Source organism: Aythya ferina, assembly GCF_964211825.1.
Source record: "Aythya ferina genome assembly, chromosome: 1".
Taxonomy (NCBI): domain Eukaryota; kingdom Metazoa; phylum Chordata; class Aves; order Anseriformes; family Anatidae; genus Aythya; species Aythya ferina.
The window spans coordinates 161,706,378-161,726,459 of record NC_140296.1 but is presented as its reverse complement, the minus strand read 5'-3'; the positions used below and the strand labels follow the sequence as shown (position 1 = coordinate 161,726,459).

The following is a 20,082-nucleotide window of genomic DNA, read 5'->3' as shown; positions in this document are numbered from 1 at the left end:
CTGAGTCTTTTGTGGAGGTTTTCTGGAAATAATTGTGTAATTTTTAAGTATTTAAGAGACTTACCTCAAACTTGGGGTTTCCACCTCAGAACTAGTCTTCAGCAGGTAAGTGCATTGGTCTGAAAATGGGGCTGCCATAGAGTTAAAATACTATTTTAAAACCAGAGTCTTGCAGACTACAGAGTCTGTAAGACTAACCAGAGTCTTATCAGACTACAAGGTTAAAATTCTTCACAATCCTTCCCCTGCATTTCCTTTCCTAATATCATTATCCAATAATTTTAACACTCACACCTGGTAAAACTTTGTATTTGGTGTGCTTTTGGACAGTTGCAGAATTGTCAAGTATGTATTTTCAGGCATAATTTTTTTTTCATTTACTTTATTATTATTTTTTTCCCCTTTGAGTCTAACTTCCCTTTTATTTCTCCTCTACCTCATACAATAATGTGACCAATAATATAGCTGACAGAGCTGGAAAATATTCCAGAGCATTTTGTCATGCTGCTGGTTTTCTCATGGTCTCTTGCTTATAACTCATCTTTGCTTCTTTGCTTACAGCACTACATACAAAAAAATAAAAATGAAAAAAATAAACTTGACTATTTTCATACAGAGAAATATATGACAGATTATCCAGGGGACCATTACAAGCCATCATACCTAATGTAGGGCATTTTCAAATCTTACAGACTTAAAAACTGGCAACCTGCATAGCATTCTGAAACTGCATGCTGTTCTCTGCCATTTCCAATTTCATTTTCTCAGATGCCTATTTTATTACAGATTGTATTTGGGTTTGGGGATTTGTTATTTAATCAGGAATAAAAGCAAGCTAAACAAGTGTGTTGTAGGTTGCAGAAATTAAATTAGAGAGATTTTCAGTTTCCAGAAACTCTTCAGTCCTTCAGTGTGAAATTGATGAAAGTGCTTATTGTAGTTCACTGTGGTGTGTGTTGCCATTTGTGCTGTTGTACTTACTGTCTGGATAGGAAACCTCAGGAAATCAAGCAAGTAAAGATGTAAAATAACTGCTTGAACTGAGAACCATTCACTTTGCTGGAAAAAATAAAATCCACTATTGCATAAATTAATTTCTAATTTATTATTTAATATTTGTCCTGGAATAACATTCATGAAAATCTTAGTGTTTCATTGAGCTAGATTGTGTACAAAACCACATGAAAATAATGTATGTTTACATAAAAATAATAGTAGTGAAACTGAAGTTTATTTTATTCATCATCAAAAACTGGAAAGGTTTAAAAAAATTTTTAAATAAAAAAAAAAAAAAGAAAGAAGAAATCTACTTTTCGTTGGAATAAACCAGTACAATTCATGAGTTTAAGTGTATTTGTGTCTTTAAATTACAGAATATATGGAAACAGGAAATGCAAGTGTTTCAGAGGAACGCCCACTGGAATGTGCAGAACATCAGTCTTGCATTTTGTCCCCAGAAGTTCCTCCATCTCCAAAGGCTAAAAGTAAATACATGTACTCTGTGAATAAAGAAGCTGTATTAAATTCTCTTTACTATTAAAATTATATTGCTAACACATTTATACAAACATATGAATTGAAAAAGATAAAGAGATTGATATTGAGATGCTTTTTTCCATTATTAACTACCTATCTTGACTGCATACACTGTAATCTGTGTCATACAGGGAAACGAAGAACTGTTCTCAAAAAGGACAAGTCACAGACTGATTACTATGTATTACATTATTTGATCTTAAATCTTTTAAATTTATAGAGCATAATGCATTTCATAAGTAGAATGGAAGGTCAATAAATATGCCAAAATACTCTGCAGACATGCAGGTTAGAGAGAGAATTTGTCACCATGAGTACCTTTTCCAATTGTGTTACATTTGGATGACTCTTTCAAGGATCATTTGGGTACAGCTCTCCCATTCTTCCTGCAGATAAGCCTTCTAACATTTCATTGTAATTCCAAAAAATGTTCCATGAAAACCATTGTATTGGTTTTCTAATAATTCTAATATATGTTTTACTTCTTAATGAAGTCATGATCTCTCAAACCAAAAAAAAACCAAACCTCATTACTGGCTTCTAAAATCATCCAAAGTTAATGCAATTGACTGTTGGCAAATAACTCTGCCTCTCCTTGTTTTTTTTTTTTGTTTGTTTGTTTGTTTGTTTGTTTGTTTGTTTTTACCCCTTTTGCCATGAGAGCTTAATTCATGAGAAAACTAAGCTTACTGCTTTACTGCTGCAAGCCAGATTCTGATCTTCATGGTGAAAGTAAACAAATACTCTAGTACCAGTCACATTTCCCATTGGGATACTTAACAGTTATGTAATGTATGAAAAGATAGATAGTTCCTTTGAGTTTAGTAGAATCATTCATGAAGTCAGCTACACTATGCAATAGAAATGTCCATCCTGAAATTAAGTAGTAAATAATTCTAATATATGTTTTACTTCTTAATGAAGTCATGATCTCTCATTCCATTTTTCCACTTGCAAGATATAAATACTGTAAAATATGCTAGTTTTCTTTTCCTCATCTGTTGTTTAATCTGATTGTAAAGGAAAGAAATTGCACATTATTGTACTTCCCATCCATCCATCTGTCATTTTCTAAGAATGTAATTTCAAATAATTTAAGTTTAAACCCAATTTGGAAGAGAGATAAATGTATCAATTACCTTCCTGTGACTTTCATGAAAATAGATATTTGGATAGAGGGGAGGGATGTTAACTAGTACCTGCACTAAAAGAAACTTAGGCAAAATTCATCATTTATGCATTCTTTCTGGCAGCAGTTAGCCAGTTAGCATACACTTACAGACACATCAGTCAACACACTTGCAGTTCCATCTCACCACACTCAACTCATTCATGCCCAGTAGGAAATATTGCAAGGCACATGTAGAAGAACATTAAGTTTTTGCACAGAGAGCAAGCTAGGGGAAGTGAACATGAATCTGTAGGAAACAGTAGTCCTGTGTTTTCTTGGGGGCACTCAGCATATTTTTAAAATTGTTCTTAACATTCAGGTCTTTTACTTCTGATTTTACTTAATATTAATCTGCAATAATTTCAAATTTCTAAATAGAAAGCTGAATATAAATAGTCCTGATTGCACCTTTGTTTCATTTCCAGGTTTTGTGCGAGCTTACCATTGACTAAGAGCAACATGAGTTTTGAATACATAATTTTTGATACTTTGATATTAAAATTCATTTAGATGTTTTTAATTAACAACTACTGTTATTGGCTCTAAAAATGCAGTCATAACTGGCCATAATTGTAATTTATAAAAATTGTAATTTATAAAATATTTTAGAATAAATTGTGTCATTAATGCTTACATAGCATACTGAACAATGGAAAAAAAAAAAAGGCTATGAAGAAAAATGGCACATAAAGATCTCTAGACCAAGCAGAAAGAATCTTATCTGGGGCTTCTTTAGTTACATCAATGTACACGTACATGTATTGTACAAGCAGTTTACATATACTGAGCTTAGTATGCTCATTCTGTTTATTCTTTGCTGCATTTTGTTCCCAAGGATGGAAAAAAAAAAAGAATTATCTCTGTATTTTATTGAGTAGAAGGACTGTAGATTTCAACAGTATGACTCTTGGAAAACATTCGAGAAGAGGTTTCTTATTTGCCTCTGGAAAAAAAACTTTCATTTACATGTTTATTATTATTACTAAAGATAACTGTGTAACACATATGCAATAGATTATCAGGACCTAATGGAGTTGTTCCTAAGAAGCAGGTTTTTACTCTGTGGAGTTCTGCTGCTGCCAGTGGAATATTTGCTGAAGTTGACACTCAATGTGATTCTAATCTTTTATTACTCAATGTAATTATAATAGTTATCTTTCTAACACTGCCCTCAGTGCAGACATACAAAACACATTGTCCTACTGTTTTAGTAAACTGCTTAACTGAAGCTATCTGATAAATGAAGGAGAAATCATGAAATACAATACAGAATGCACTAAATATGGGTTTCTTATAGTCTGCTGTAGGGTGGTATATTTTAAACTTTTGGTTTTATCCCAGTATACCCTTCGACCATTCCAATAAATTGGGTCCTGGGAAAGTGAGCAAGGATTATTTGTAAAATATTGCAACTTTGATGAAACAGATGTGCATTCTCAGAAACTCAGTTCCAACCTAATTAAGAGCTTATGGAACCTATGTAATGTCTTAACTGATCACAGCAGCAAACATGAATACAATGCAGAGTATGGAACGGTAATTTTTTGTGTTTATAGCCACTTTCCTTTTTTGGATTAACCTCACATGGTTAACCTCACAGAATTGTGCATGAAGATCACTGTTTATATGATCAGGCATGGAATGTAAGAAATATTAAGCAAAAATGTAAAAAACATGCATTTCCTTTTTCGGCATAAATAAGCTCTGATATTCTAAGTATTGACTAACGGTATGTCTGTTTTTAAAGGTGAAGCTGTGACGGGAGAATTATCAAAGCTCTTAGATGAAATCAAATTGTGCCAAGAAAAGGAATACTCTTTTGAAGATCTGTCTCATACAATATCTGATCATTATCTGGACAATTTTAGTAAAATATCAGAGGAAGAACTTATGACCAGTGGAAGCCAAACCAAACTTAATGTAGTAAGTAAGATGGGATACAAAGACATTTTATATATATATATATATTTTATATACCTAAGAAAAGCTTTTGATGGCACCACTAATATGACCAAAAGCTCAGGCTAGTTTGTCTTTTGAGCATGGGGAGTGCAAGGAGATGGTGAGTTTTTTTGAGAAATCCATTGAAATCAGTGTGCTTAGTACTATACCTGAGACTAAATGCTTATAGGATCTAATCAGAAGTGCCCCCCAAAATAAGAAGCTATCCATCGTCAGTTATGATTCCTACACATTCTATTTCCTGGTAATTAATGGTATTAAAGACAGAGTGTCTAATACTGAAAATTGTTATGGTTCTGATACTTCAGTGATTTCCAACTGCAGTTAAAAATTTAACTTGATTAATATGATTCATGTGAATAAAGTCCTGTAGGATTTGTTTTTTCATTACATGGTAACAAGGCACTTTTTTTTTTTCCTTTTAACTGAATTCTCTTCCTCAGTAAGTAAAGTAAATGGAATTGCCCAGGAAATAATGCATGGAATAGAGTGAAAATATTAAATGCTAAATTTCAATTTTTTTTTTTTCCATAAGTTAAGAGCAATTATGCTCATGTGCGGGGAGAAGCATAGCAAGTTAAGGAATTTTATGTGTTGAAGGATTGATTACAATATATGTAGACAGAATGAAATTTACAAAGATGGTTAGCTGCTCCTAAGTGCAGTGGCTACTTTTATAAATCCCTTCTACTTTCGAGCAATTAGATATGTAACTTAAATTTAAGTCAGTCTAAACAAGGTACTGAACCCGTTAAAGCATTTTTATGCATCTTTTTAGTGTCTCTCTGTATTTAGGTGCTAACTGCTATTTAAATCTGCTCAGCTACTGTTTTGCAGAAAATGTAATCCATATAACTCTGTCTACTTGGAATGGAATTTTTAGTGACCTAAATGAAATAGAATGTGAATAGGAAGTATTCAGCCAGTAAATCTGTAATTTACCTGCAGCTGATACGTCAGGCAAATACATTTGCTGAGATTTTATCTACTTGTTTATTGAACCAGAGGTGTAAACAAATCTTCAGAAACAGGGATTAGTTAAAGCATACTGTGTCTCCTTCCTACCAGTGAAACAAGCTTTTCTTTCAAAGAAAACAAGAATCAGGGTGATTGTACACACTCCAGAGCATGTTTTCCCTTAGAGTAGACCCAACTACACAGGCGTATATATGGAAATAACACTGCTTTGATGTGAGATTTTGCTGTTAGATCTAAAATATCCATTTAATTTTAAAAAGTATTTTAAGGTTACTAAGTCTGTTCAGTTGCTGCCTGGCTGTCTAGTAGCCAGAAATTTTGTTATTCCCAGTTTGACATTTGGTCTTATAGTTTGGGGAAGTGCTGCCTTCCCTTGGTGTACAGACTCCCTGTGTATTGCATGGGTTATATGAAAACCCACAGGCTCTGCAAGGAGCCATCCAGCATCCAGGCATCATCAGGAAAAAGCACTGAAATGGAGAGAAGTGTTTAGCTCTGGTGCAAAGGTTAATGTTGCCAACTATTCTGGGGGCAGAACCAACAAGCAAGGTGGTTGTGAAGGGTGGAATGAAGGGTGATGACTGAAGAAACCTAAATGAGTATGTATATATAAGAATGTGGATATATAGAGATGGAGAGACATAAATAGACATCCTGGATGTGTATTAAGGAAGAGAAAGATTCTTGAAACTTTTTTCTGGCTTCTGTTTTCTCCTTGTGGGGAAGCTTCCTTAAAATGTCCTTCTCAGCAAGGTAAGTGTGGACTCCTCTGTTTTCTACATCCATTTAGCTCACATTCATTGCTACTGCACATGTCAAGACCCTTTGGAAGCAGGGGCAGCACAGGAATGTGGTGACACTGGAGCACAGACTCTTTCTGCCTGTGGGACAGAGCGTTATCTTTCTCTGTTACCAGCTCCAACACAGGGGTGAGAACTCACTAGGTGAGCCTCTACAAGCAAGCACTTGCTTCAGGTTCAAATCATCAGGTTTTCCTCTAACAGGCATTGCTGATTGAGGCAGTGTCATCTCTGAGCTGGTGCAGAAGTCAGTTCTCCATCAGTAATGTATCAGGTGATGTTATTTCCTGGACAAATGTTGGTTCCAGAGATAATGATTGGTGCAAGCTTTTGAACATCTGTAATCCGGTGATCTGAACAGGTTCCAAAACCTGTCATGTTGTTTTTTGAACCTTGAAAGATTCTCCAAAGGAACTGGCTGCTAGGAGACATCATATCCCTCCCTTTGCATCATGCTATTCTTCAGAGAAATAGGAAGGCAAGGCTGGGGAACTTCTGTTGGTAATAGGAGCTTGTGGGTCAAGATTCGGTCAGTTGGAACAAGGACCAGCAGCTTCCTCCTGAAGTTAGCTAGCATGGACAAAGAGAAAGCTTCAGGAAATGGGGGATATTTGTTAGCTTTTTTTTTTTTTTTTTTTAAACTGGTTCAAATCACCTGTGGCACTGCTCTGGCTTCATAAAGTTTAGATTGATTCAGAACTGAAGAAAGGTAAGTCTGTCTATCTAGTACGCAGTTTGGACTTCTGTCCTGTTATTTGAAAGAGCAGAGCTTGCTGTTTTTGTTTTGCACAAGGATACTAGGGATGCTTACTTTTTCATGCAGTAACTGGACCATAAAAAGCTTCATCTGGGAAGTGGGAAAGAGGTGTTCAGTTCTCTCTATGGAATAAAGATGGGTTTAATATCACACTTATAGTCTCCCAAATAAAAAGTGTGAGTTGATCCCCTCCAGGATTCTTTGTGCATTTGACAGCCACTGGAAAAATACCAGTGCAATCCTGAGAGCATGACTTAGGAATGCATATTCACTAGTAATTCTGTTCTGTCTCTGGCCTCAGATGGCTTGCATTGTTTGTTAATCAATGATAAAGCATCTATAGAATACTACATTTTCTTTTGAAGAAGTTGTGTGTTAGAACTCTCTTAGGACAAGGACAGAATTGAATCCAGTCATCCATTTGCCAAGTTGTTGGATGAGTAGTTGTCCAAATACTCAGCATGTTTTTCTGATATGTTTGAAATAGTGGACTTCAAGCTTCTGTACAAGATTTTTATCAAATTTTTCATTGAAAACACTACATGTTTTACTACAAGTTTTATTATATTTCTGTTGAACAGGTGTATGACTTGTGACATAAGGCATTAACAAAACCAGAGGTTAATGTGTTTACAGTATCTTAAAGTAAATTAGAAGCACAGTCTACACTGCTCTGATGTCAGGTGAAACTGGAAAGGAGCTTCCTAGATAAAAATTTTTGGTTTAGTCATCTTAATTCCAAATTACAAGTCAGTTCTGTGTTGACGTGAGTAAAAATGCCCCCACAACACAATTCCATTCCAAAAGCTGAAAGGGAAACTGGATAAAATTTGTGGTTCTGGAAGAACTGTTTGTGGACCGTGCTATCTTCCTGAATAAGAACAGAGGATAAAAGCTTTGAATGCTTTTTTGTTAAATAGTACAAAGTCAGATGAGAGTAAGTATTTATTTGAAGAGCACATTATTAAGAATAAACTAAAGAAAGTTAAAGCTACACCAGAACCTCTTTAATTTTCAATGCTTGATTTTGCAACTGTTTTTATTTACTTCTGATTTGCTATCATGTAAAATATTCCTTATTTTCTTAATCTTCCTTCACTAATAATTAAAGTAAGTGTTGTAAATGTTATCACACAGCAACCCCCTGTTCATTGTCTCCACAAATTAAAGGCCAGATTGAACATAATTTTGTGTCTGGAAATGGGGTCATTATGCTATTTTGGAGTGAGCTCCAAAAAGGCGTTTATATATCTAGGCATCATTTCAGTTAGAATTGAGCATTTCTCTCAAAGGCGCATACACTGGGTGGAGTTGATGTTGAATTCATAGATTCTTACTCCTTTTCCCTTATTCCTTATTTTTCACTTTGCTCATTATGACTTGAATATACTCTTTAGCTCCTCTGTGCATGCAAAGACATGGAAAGCCTAGACAGCTGCTGCACAGGTGAGCTGGGAGAGTTTTCTGTCTATGTATTTGTTCAGTGCTGGCATATTGCATAGTACAATTTTACTATGTTTGCGAAGTGCATTACTTTAACTCCAAATAACTGGGATTTGACTATTCAGCAAATCAGAAAATGAGCTGTGCTTCCAGAATATGAAATGGGAAAAGATGTAGGAAACTCCTTGATTGTAACACAGTTCAGTTAACTTAGGCATTTCTTTTTAAAAAATTAAACTATTTTAAGTATGATTGCTAGCAAAATCAGGTTTTCACAATAACCTATAGTAGTTCCAGTTTTCAAAAAAAAGTATAATTTTAGAAGTATTTATTTTCCAATAGATGGCAGTCTGGCTCAGTAATTTCAAGAACAAAAGCAGCCATCTTATATAAGAGTTTTCCAACTTTTTTCATTGCTGTATTAAAATCATGCATTTTTAACACAGTTGATAGTACAAACTACTTTAAAATGTCTCTAGTTCCTATAAGAAGAAAAAATTTTGAACATCATGGCATGCATTTAAGCTACAAACTAAAATCTCAGGGCTAACTTTACAGGTATTTTATAGCATAGAAGTTACATGTCAAGTGTATATTCAAAAGATCTGTGAATTCTAGAGCAGGTAAGAAATTTTAAATGGGTATAACTTGCAAGCCAAAGATCCAGAAGAATTAAGTGTCAGGAAAACAAACATAAGATTGTTGCAGTGTATATTGTGAGGAATCTTCCAGAGCTCCTGCAAGTAAATTGCTTTGATTTAGATTGTTCTGTTCTTGGAGTACTAACAAACATTATTATCCATTTTTTGTCATGTTTGGGGTTCCTGTATATGTACTCCTGTGGGAATGAATTGTTCTAAACATGGTATTAAAAACACAAATATGCTTTTTTATTATGATGTACTAACTCATTGTGTTTCTTAATTTAAAAACAATCAGTAAGTTGAGAGATTTTTTTGTGTGTGTGTGTCCACATAAGAAAATATTCCTATAGATACCAGAGAATGTTATGCAACTTTTTGTTTACATGTGTCTGCAAAACAAAAAATAGAGTATTAAGGACTTCTGCACTCCCCTATGTGCATGTACATGTATATATATGTATATGTGCACGATATACATGTTGGATACAATACATTTCAATGTTTTTTCTTTTGTAATTTTGATAATTTAATGAACGTTTTTAGTTGACTTAATCAGGTTTATCTTATTCTGTGTTCAGAAGGTGATTATATATTTCTAATTCTCAATTAAGAATGAACATGAGAAATGTTGTGTTCCTTACAGATAAACAAATATTATTGGAACAGGAACAAATTTATTGTAAGGAACAAATATTATTATTATTGTAAGGAACAAATATATTTATAAACAAATATTCTCCATATTTGGAGTTAAGGAAGAACAACAAAAAAAAAAGGGGGGGGGGGCAGAGAAATTTTGAACTAATTTTAAAATAATAAAATTCTGCCAGACACACTAAATAAAATTGAAGCTCCAAATGGAATTATTTTCTTCAGATCAGTCGTTTTAATCTTGTGTGGTACATATTTGATTGCAATGTTTGCTTTTACGTTTATGCTATCCTGTTGAGAAGCAAAATACATAACCTACATTGTGGATTTGCAAGTGGAAATGCAGTATCTTTGGATTTGTGACATGAGTTCAGACTAAAGAAGATACAATTCCAGAAAGTGCTTTAGTTCTTTTAAGATTCTACTTAATTACCTGGAGTAAATACTGAGAAACTTGTTACCAGGTGTCCCCATTTTTTTGCTTACAGAATAAAGCTGAAGTACTAAAACCATGTAAGATTATAGGGGCTGCACTACAGAGGGATTTCTCAGAAGTGGCAGCAGTACATCTGATTAAATTTAATGTGGTTATATAATAGATAATAAAGGCTGGCAGCAGTAATTTAAATTTAAACATGAAAAAAAGGTTCTGTATAGTCTCAGGAAAAAGATTTGGATTTCATCACAAGAATATAAATGTTAATTTATCCTTAATTCTGTCATCCAAAAAGGGAAGTTGATACTTATGTACATTCAGACAGAATGAGAAAAATAGTCTTAAAAACTTGTCATATTCACATTGTTGAAAATCCTGATGGTACATATTGAAGTGAAGGTTCACTTTCAGCTTCCATGTCAGAAAATCAAGGTGAGGTTATATAAAGGCAATAAAACTAAGATTATGGATTTTTTTTGTGTGTTTAAGAGGAGATTTGAAATGAGAGAATTGTGTGTTTTGGAAATAAGATAGTTTAGAATGAATATATTAAAGTTGAATAAAATTTATGCATGGCCAGTTATTCTTACTTTTAATCTAATACAAAGAAAAATTAATTTGGATAAAAAGCACATTTACAAAAATTTGAAAGTGATTACTTTTTATTTTGGAAAGTAATAATCACTAGAATTTTTGAAGAATTTCGAGACAAACTATTTAGTAGGATTATTTGAGGATTCAATAATACTGTTTTTCTTTAACACAACATTTAAATAAATAATGTCTGTGCTGAAATAGTATAATTGCTGAGTGATTGCTAACTTGGATCAAAAGTGGCATCTTTGACAATATCACACACTTGCATATAGGCATTATTTGGAGAGCTCTTAGCTCTAGTTTGGTTACAAATCTCATTTTACAAGCAAATGCTAAGTCTTGTTTCTCTTGGAAATAAAGATATGAAAGCCATCCCTCACAGGGTATATAAACCTTACATTTTAAGATTCCCTTGTTGCAAAGGTCTACCCACTCTCTGAAGATAAGATTATATAACTTTATAAATTGTTTTTAAAAGCTACCACCCAACTGAAAACCATCTGTTCCAGTTTCTTATGCACACAGTGCACACAGTGGTATTTCCCACTGAGAAGAACTGTTGTTGCTGTAATTTGTTTGATCAGACATTTATAATCTGACATCCAGTACAAAGCATCCACAGTTTCTGTCATCAGGCATGGTACCTTGCTATAAGGTACTTTACAAAATGGTTTTTAATTCTATCTAAATATGAGGTAGTCAATGTAAAGAAGAAGAGGGAAACATACCAACTTCATACAAATGTTTGCCCCTTCTGTTAGTTAGCCTACCCAGCCAAGGGAATTTCAGACATTTCTGTTATCCTTTCCTAGCCTATGTTCTGTAGTTATTAAAAGAACTACGGTAGGTTATTTTCTGTATCTGTAAGTTATGCTATGCTTCAGTACAGCATCATAAAGATTTCTGTGTTGGAAGGATCCTAACTGCAACCGGGTGGAACTCTACGTAGAATAATTTGCCCAGTGGCATGCTTCACAGCCAACTAAATTAGCCTGCAGCTTCCTGCTGCTGTGATTTCTGGTAGAAGTATTGCTAGACAATCCTCCAGTGTGCTGCACAGACATACCCTGTGAGACAGTCAGCACTTATTTAAGAATATAAAATCCCGAAACATGACAACAATTTAAACTACATGAAGTAAAGTATATCTAGGGGAGGTGCTGACCAAGCCACCAGTTCATCTAATCTGCATTAATAAGTACTACTACTTTTCTGCTATAATGGTTTTCTGAATATTTAGTCAGTCTGCCCAATTAGCTATGTGTGGCAAATTCCTTGACTATCAGATTCTTGCAGGAAAATAGCTTACAGACATATGAATCTTTCTCAATGCAGTTAGGTGTTTACCTTGTGCTGGTGTGTAAATGGATCTAATCCTTTTCCTCCAATCTGCCACAATGTTTACCTCAATAACCCCTGTATCAGGATGTTTTGCAGAATGTGTGCAGTATGTATAGGCATTTTCTTTTATTTCCTAAGTATATGCTTGCATTTATTCTTCCCTGGTAAAATCTGACAGAGTAGAAAAGAACAAATAGTTTATGCACACCCTCCATAACTTGCAGTACTTCATGCTTTTTCTTAAAGCTTTCATTTTCCTGACTAAGTAATCCTAGCATTTGCAAGTTTATTTTGTATGTAAATCTAGCTGTGCTACCAGCCACTTTGCTTGCCCTGCTGTGGACTCTTTCATCCTAGCTAAATCTCTTACATAAGGATCTCAGATATGGGGGTAGCATTTTTTTCCATATAAAGTCATTATAATATAAGCTTTTCAGATCAAAGAGCTTGTTTGTTTTCATGGCTATAAAGCTGTATGTAAATTTGGGATGTTCTGCAAATGATTTGTACTACTTTATTTACTCGAGAATCCTGTTGGACAGCTATGTTTATTAAATTAACCACAGCAGATCTTTGCATTTCTTCACAAAGACCATTTTAGATCAGAGACTGTCATACACAGTAGTAGTAAGCACATACATGCATGTAATTTGAAGACTCATCTCTGTGTCATTATAGTCAACTGGGTACTAAAGAAATCTACTAATCTCAGCAGGATTACCCAGGATCTGCAGACTATCAGAACGGATCTTGAGATCATTTAATCAGTATGAAGAATATTTGCTTTAATTAGATATTTTGTGTGTGTGTTATTCAGTGTTTAAGTGAACCTTCTTTTTCATCCCTGTTTGTGCCTTTCCTTTTCACTTCCAAGCTGCCTGTTCCATTGTGGGCATTTTTGCCAGGTTTATGCAGCAGAACACTTGGCTCTTCTTTTTCTTCCATACTCTCAGTGCCCATTATCCTGTGAGTGTGCAGTACTGAGCAGCATGGAGTGCATTTTTAAGTTACAGTTTCCAGCTTCATTTGGGATTTTCTGAGAGAGTTTCAATCACTTCTGAAAAACAATGAGAAGATAATGCTATGAGATTTTCATCTAGAAATGTGATTTTGCAATATTAACTTCAACTCTCTCTTTGTGTCATACAAAAATAAATCATCAACAAGACTAATGATTTTTGCAATTACTGCTATCACTGGTATTAGTCAACAAAGATGTTTCCTTCAAGCCTTGGCTTTCCCTAGAGGCCTGCCAAAAAACTGTCATGGACTCACACCCTCCATTTCCCATGGGTTTCTCCTCTCCTCAGACTTTTCTCCAGTACAGCCAAAATGAAGTTTGCTACTTCTCCCTTACAAGAGAACAAAAAGTTTTTTTCAACATGATCTTCCCTCCCACCCCCCCTTTTTTTTTTCCTTAAAATTCATTTTCTCCCTAATTGATCAGAATATCACCAGCAGAGATGTAGAAACTCCAAAGGTAGGGTTCAACTGCATAAACATTAAGTATCTCATGTTGCTGCAGATACACAAGGTGTCTTTTGCATGAGGCTAAAATGGGTTCTGTAATGCTTTCTGGAGCAGTTAATAAGGTTCAATAGCTACCATGCAGTGTCTAAAATAGCACTGGATGCCTGTTATTGGCAGCTGAATCCTTCAAATCAGTTGCATAAACATAGACATTTAGTCCTGTTCTGGTCAGCACCTGAGATATCTTCATGGGGCTCACAGATGTGAAAAAGGGCTTGGAAAATTGTGATGATCTAGAATTGAAGTTAGAGACTAGGCAGAGTGCCCAATGATGGCACTTGACCTCAGTGCAGAGGCAATTTAATCAAGACCCATGACCAAATGTCCATCCAGTAGATGGGCAGTGTTAACAGCAAGGATTCAGAAATGTTTGTGAAACTTTAATAATCCATTTATCACATTTGAGCAATAGAGTATGTAACTATGTATGAGACTGACAAAGAATGTGAGGGACCTCTCTAAAATATAGTTACATTTAGCTTTTAGTTTCTAAAAAACATATGTAGTCTCTTTGAAAAAAATAGTTTTGGTAGTTTTTAAAAAGCATGAGCTTAAATATGTAGGAGATTTATTTTTCACAGTCATATGTAGGTGTTTACCATAGGGCAAAGTTAACAGTCAGTAAGGAAAGAAGGAGAATGAAGTGGTGCCAGGAGAGGTTTAGGTTGGATGTTAGGAAAAAATGTTAGTTTTAGGTAGGATGTTAGGGAAAAAATATTTACTGAAGTTGTGAAGTTTTGGAACAGGCTGCCCAAGGAAGCAGTTAAGTCACGATCCCTGGAGGTTTTCCAAAAACGTGGATGTAGTAGCATGATTTAATGGTAGACTTGGCAGTGCTAGGTTGAACTACAGGGTCTTAGAGGTCTTTTCCAATCTAAGTGATTCTATCATTCTATGAAAGCTTTCAAATGTACTCTTTTCTATCCCACAAACTTAAAACAAAAAGTAAATAATTTTAGAACTTTTTAGCATTTTATTTTTCTTCATGTTACATTGGTAAGTTTTCTGTAATATTTCTAGAACTTTCTCTTTGTTGTCAACCAAACCAGTGCAGGTTTGGTTGTGTGTTTTAATACATAGTGACATGAGAATAAATGAGTGTTCTACTATACAACAGGAGACAAATAGTAGAGAAAAAATGATAAAATTCTTAAATGCTTTTTGTATATACCTGAAATCAACATTGATGTCATGTTTGCTCCCTTAGTATAAGAATAAACTCATTAAGTTTGGAACTGGCAGATGAGTAAATCCTGATGATTACCATCTGATAGGAAATGCATGAGAAGAGTAAAAACCATATGGGTATGTCTCTCATATATTTTCTGTTGTGAGGGGAACAGCATAGAAGTTTTGTCCTTATGGCTTAAACAGAAGATGGAGTGTACAAATCCGTTAAAGCTACGTGGGTCCCTACAGGATCCATTAAGGGATGGTGATAAATGCCAATGTATGGCTTCACTGTATCATATTCTATGATTGTTTTGAAGTTGAATAAGCAGGTACTTTCTTAGCAGTAGCAGTCCCATTTTCCCTTGTTCCCTTTTTCTTAATAAGAGAGAACAGGATACAAGTGATATGAAGGGTCAATATTTTGCCATAATTCAGAGGGCAAAAGCCCATGATAGGATAATACAAAAAGAATATTTTATTTAAAAAATATTTAATAGGTGAAATTAGAACATTTGTACAAATGGGTTCTTTCTTTCTTTCTTTCTTTCTTTCTTTCTTTCTTTCTTTCTTTCTTTCTTTCTTTCTTTCTTTCTTTCTTTCTTTCTTTCTTTCTTTCTTTCTTTCTTTCTTTCTTTCTTTCTTTCTTTCTTTCTTTCTTTCTCTGCTTGAGGGTAGGAAGGCTCTGCAGGAGGATCTGGATAGGCTGCACCGATGGGCTGAGGTTGACTGCATGAAGTTCAACAAGGCCAAGTGCTGGGTCCTACACCTGGGGCGCAATAACCCCAAGCAGAGCTACAGGCTGGGAGAGGAATGGTTGGAAAGCTGCCAGGCGGAGAAGGGCCTGGGAGTCGGCTGAATATGAGCCAGCAGTGTGCTCAGGTGGCCAAGAAGGCCAACAGCATCCTGGCTTGTATAAGAAGCAGTGTGGCCAGCAGGGCTAGGGAAGTGATCATCCCTCTGTACTCGGCTCTGGTGAGGCTGCACCTCGAGTACTGTGTTCAGTTTTGGGCCCCTTGCTACAAGAAAGACATTGAGGTGCTTGAGCGAGTCCAGAGAAGGGCGACGAAGCTGGTGAGGGGCCTGGAGAACAAGTCCTACAAGGAGCGGCTGAGGGAGCTGGGCTTGTTCAGCCTGGAGAAGAGGAGGCTCAGGGGTGACCTTATTGCTCTTTACAGATACCTTAAAGGAGGCTGTAGCGAGGTGGGGGTTGGTCTGTTCTCCCATGTGCCTGGTGACAGGACGAGGGGGAATGGGCTTAAGTTGAGCCAGGGGAGTTTTAGGTTGGATGTTAGGAAGAACTTCTTTACCGAAAGGGTTGTTAGACATTGGAACAGGCTGCCCAGGGAAGTGGTGGAGTCACCATCCCTGGAAGTCTTTAAAAGACATTTAGATGTAGAGCTTAGGGATATGGTTTAGTGGAGGACTGTTAGTGTTAGGTCAGAGGTTGGACTCGATGATCTTGAGGTCTCTTCCAACCTAGAAATTCTGTGATTCTTTCTCTCTCTCTCTCTCTCTCTCTCTCTTTCTCTCTTTCTCTCTTTCTCTCTTTCTCTCTTTCTCTCTTTCTCTCCCTCTCATTCTCTCTTTCTCTTTCTTTTCATACCGCTGGCAAAAAAACACATTCATTTTCTCCTTGACACATAAGAAGAGGTTAAGTATGTTTGTCCTTAAATCTTGAAGTAGCTGACCACTCATGACATAGAGTTTCATTACATTCTGTTGACAGATTTTTTCACTCCCTGTGAATAAGCTTAGCAAATAGAAAAAGAACATCAGAAAAGTACAGTGGACCAGATTCTTACACCTCCATAAAGTATGTGATCAGGAGTTATTTAGTGTTGAGGGGCAACTGCATGGTTTTTACAATGCATTAGAAATGTTTTCCCATGGAATTAGTGCAGATCAACAATGTGCTATAAATGCACTCCTTAGTCTATCTTTAACTTTCCTATATATCAAAACCCTAGTCTGAGTTCAGTGGTATAACTTTATGCACTGAGATTAGAAGCAGAAATTAGGGTTATTTGGCCATACACACATCTGTTTTTACATTGCTTTCTCTGCTTTTCCAGAAGGATATAAGAGTTGAATGATTTATGCCATTTTTGATAATCTCTTTTATTTTCATCTGTCCTTCCTAAACTTATTATAAGCCTCAGTTTAGTGCCATGAGGGAAAATCTCAGAAGAGGCTCTTCATTTTTATTTGCTTTAGTAGTTGAGATTGAGCAGTTTCTATTAATACTACCGTTATTATTTCTGTTGATATTGGTACTTTGCCCAATATCTTTGGAATATGAACTATTAAAGCCTGCAAAGAAGCACCCTCAGCACTGCCAACCAATCTTAGACACAAATCATATTAAAATGTAATAATGTTTTATCCCCATACTGAACTTTCTTTTAATTATTAGTAGTTGATTCCTTACAGGTTTTGGAATATTCACTACCCTGCCATTTTCTCTGTCCAGAATGATGTTTCCTTGAAGGAATCTCAATAATTTTACCATATTACTGATTTAGTCATAGGTACTTCATAAGAAGTAGTATTGCATAGGAGTTGTAGGTGAAGGCATGTCACACTGGCTTGATTACTTTTTCTTTATGGTACTTTTAAGATGTTGTATGATCACTGGCTGAAGAAAGAATTTAAGTATTAGCTCTTAAATTGCCGAGGAGTATGTCTGGAAAGAAAAGTAAGGGTGTACTTGTATTGGAGTAGGTCTGTCTATTCTATGTTGAATATACCACAGCTAAAAAGAACAGTATAGAATAGACAGCATGGGAAGAGCAATGAATGTCCTAAATGTTCTGGTAGTCCTCATTAGTGAGATAACTGCAATGAAATGACTATTTTAATTATACAAGACAGGAAGAAGCAGCAGCTTGCAGTATGTGAGCTTCATGCTGGTAGATTTTCTTGCAATCCATAGCAAAACCTTTGCCTTCTTAGTGAAGATGATTTTGAATTCTGCTTCCACATATCTTTTGAATAAAGAAAGAGTAGGAATGGGAGACAGGATTTGGCTGGACTCTGTGTAAGTCAGGCTGCACAGAGAATTGTTGACAGTGCTGGTCTACATTGTCACTGACAAGAGATAGTTGATGTGCTATTCAGCATCTCTTATGATGTGTGAGTATATATGTGTAATCCTTTTCTTCACCTGTAGGAGAGTCTGAGCCCTTGTACATTTTACTGAGATTAAAAGGTGGATTACTGTTTGACTGATCTTTTCCAGTTAGGCCTCCAACTTCTGTAGCCAACTGACTTGACTGTCAAGTGGCGTCATCTGGGTGATTGTTAGTTATTCTACTGTATTGTTTTTATATTGTATTTAGCATTTAGGTACAATATGAGAAACTGCTGGCAATTTGTTACTAATGGATCTAAAGATAATCTAGTACAAATGTTCTCTACAGTCTTTTTGATTAGCTGCTCTTAACCAGCATTCATCTTCAGATAGATGACTAACTCAGTGTTGTATATAATTCCTCTTTAGAACGGCTTTGTCTGCTCAGGTATGATTTTCTCTTATGTCCTTCATTAAACCAACAGCATCTTAATGGAATAATAACTGCATTTTCAGTAACACACTTTTACTGAGAATATGTATGCTAAATAAAAAACTGTGCACTGGAGGAGTAATAAAGTGGTGACTTCTGCCTACTCAGTTACCACCTGATTTTTCCCCTACTTTAATTTCTGTTCCTTCTGCTCTATTTCATGACAAATAATGTATTTTCTATAAGTTTCATCATTCTGCCACCCACTTACCCACCCTCTCTTTCACAACTTTAAAAAAAGAAAAATACATGGTTTACAGCTGATTTGCTTTGCAATTACATTGCACTGAGTTTTTCAAATGTTATATGATAACATTCAGATAGCATTGGGATGTTGAATACAGAGATGCCTCTGTAGTTATTCTCCAAGCAGTATTTTCTTTACTTTCTGTGACATTTAAAGCAAAAAATGCTGGTCTTTGCTTTGGACTACATTTTTATTCTTTATGAAAAGTAAATATGCTTAAGCTTTTATTTCTATTTAATGTTTCTGAAAATATTAATGCTCAATTTTGCTTTTCTGTAGGCTTCTGTACCTTTCATTATCAGTTTTCCTCAACTGATACATGAATTTTTCACAGTGAGTCACATTTTGGAATGAGTCATGTGCATATAAACACAATCCTTGATTCAGGGAGACACATAAGCCTGTCATTAACATGAGAAATCCCATTAAGTTAATTGGAACTATTCATGTGCTTAATGCTTAAGACTCAAAAAAAGTTGCCAAATTCATGCATTTTTGCATAGCCTACATTTGTGTATGCCATTTCTACATACCAACTTTGGTCAAACCTCCTATGCCTGTGGGATGGGAAGGCATCCCTAGAAATGCATTTCTGTTGCATAGAGTGTCATTGCAGACTATATGGTTTGATAAATTGAATTCCCCCTGGGGTTTTATCCTTCAAAGTGATAAGTTCTTTTTCCGTGGCCAAGCAAAGCTCTTGAAGTGCTTTGATATTAGGTAATATCAAATCAGTTATTCTCAGTTAATGCCAAGTATCAATACCAAGTATCAATAGCAATCAATGCCAAATACTTGGTATTGATACTTGGTATTAACTGTGCAGATAGTATTATTTATAAGTATTAGGTACATGCTCAAAGTCAGGCAAGCGCTTAAAAGACAGTTTCAGTTTGTTTTACCTAACGTTGGGAGGAAGAAATTAGTTTGGAAAGCAATTCAGTCCTGTCCCACAGGACAGGGTGGAGGAGATGGAGGATTAGGATGCAGTAGATAAGATGTGAAAGTGCCTGTATGTTCATGTGTTAAAGACAATTAGTTTAATCCATAGATTAAACAATATATAGATTAGTTTAATCCATAGATTAAGCAAGTAGCTCAAATGAAAGATTTAGCTTTTAAGCAGTTCAAACTAGTTTAAAAGAATGATGTTTTAAATTCATTTATGAATCAGAACATGCATATTGCAGCTTCAAGTAGCTAATACTTTTGCAGTTAATTTTCCACTGAAAAACAAATGCAGTATATGCTTC

At 35.3% G+C, this 20,082-nt stretch overlaps 1 protein-coding gene across 6 annotated transcripts in view; it reads left to right on the top strand.

Annotated features, from left to right (window-relative positions):
- ANKS1B (ankyrin repeat and sterile alpha motif domain containing 1B) overlaps positions 1-20,082 on the top strand; it is a 435,613-nt gene that overhangs the window by 80,725 nt on the left and 334,806 nt on the right. For 5 of the 6 annotated variants that reach the window (XM_084506033.1, XM_084506034.1, XM_084506032.1 and 2 more), the window contains 2 exons: positions 1,374-1,484; positions 4,455-4,630. The exons of the other annotated variant lie outside the window; for it this stretch is intronic. In XM_084506033.1, coding sequence (XP_084362159.1) covers positions 1,374-1,484; positions 4,455-4,630 — 287 coding nt within the window. The remainder of the gene's footprint in view (positions 1-1,373; positions 1,485-4,454; positions 4,631-20,082) is intronic. 6 annotated transcript variants of the gene reach the window in all.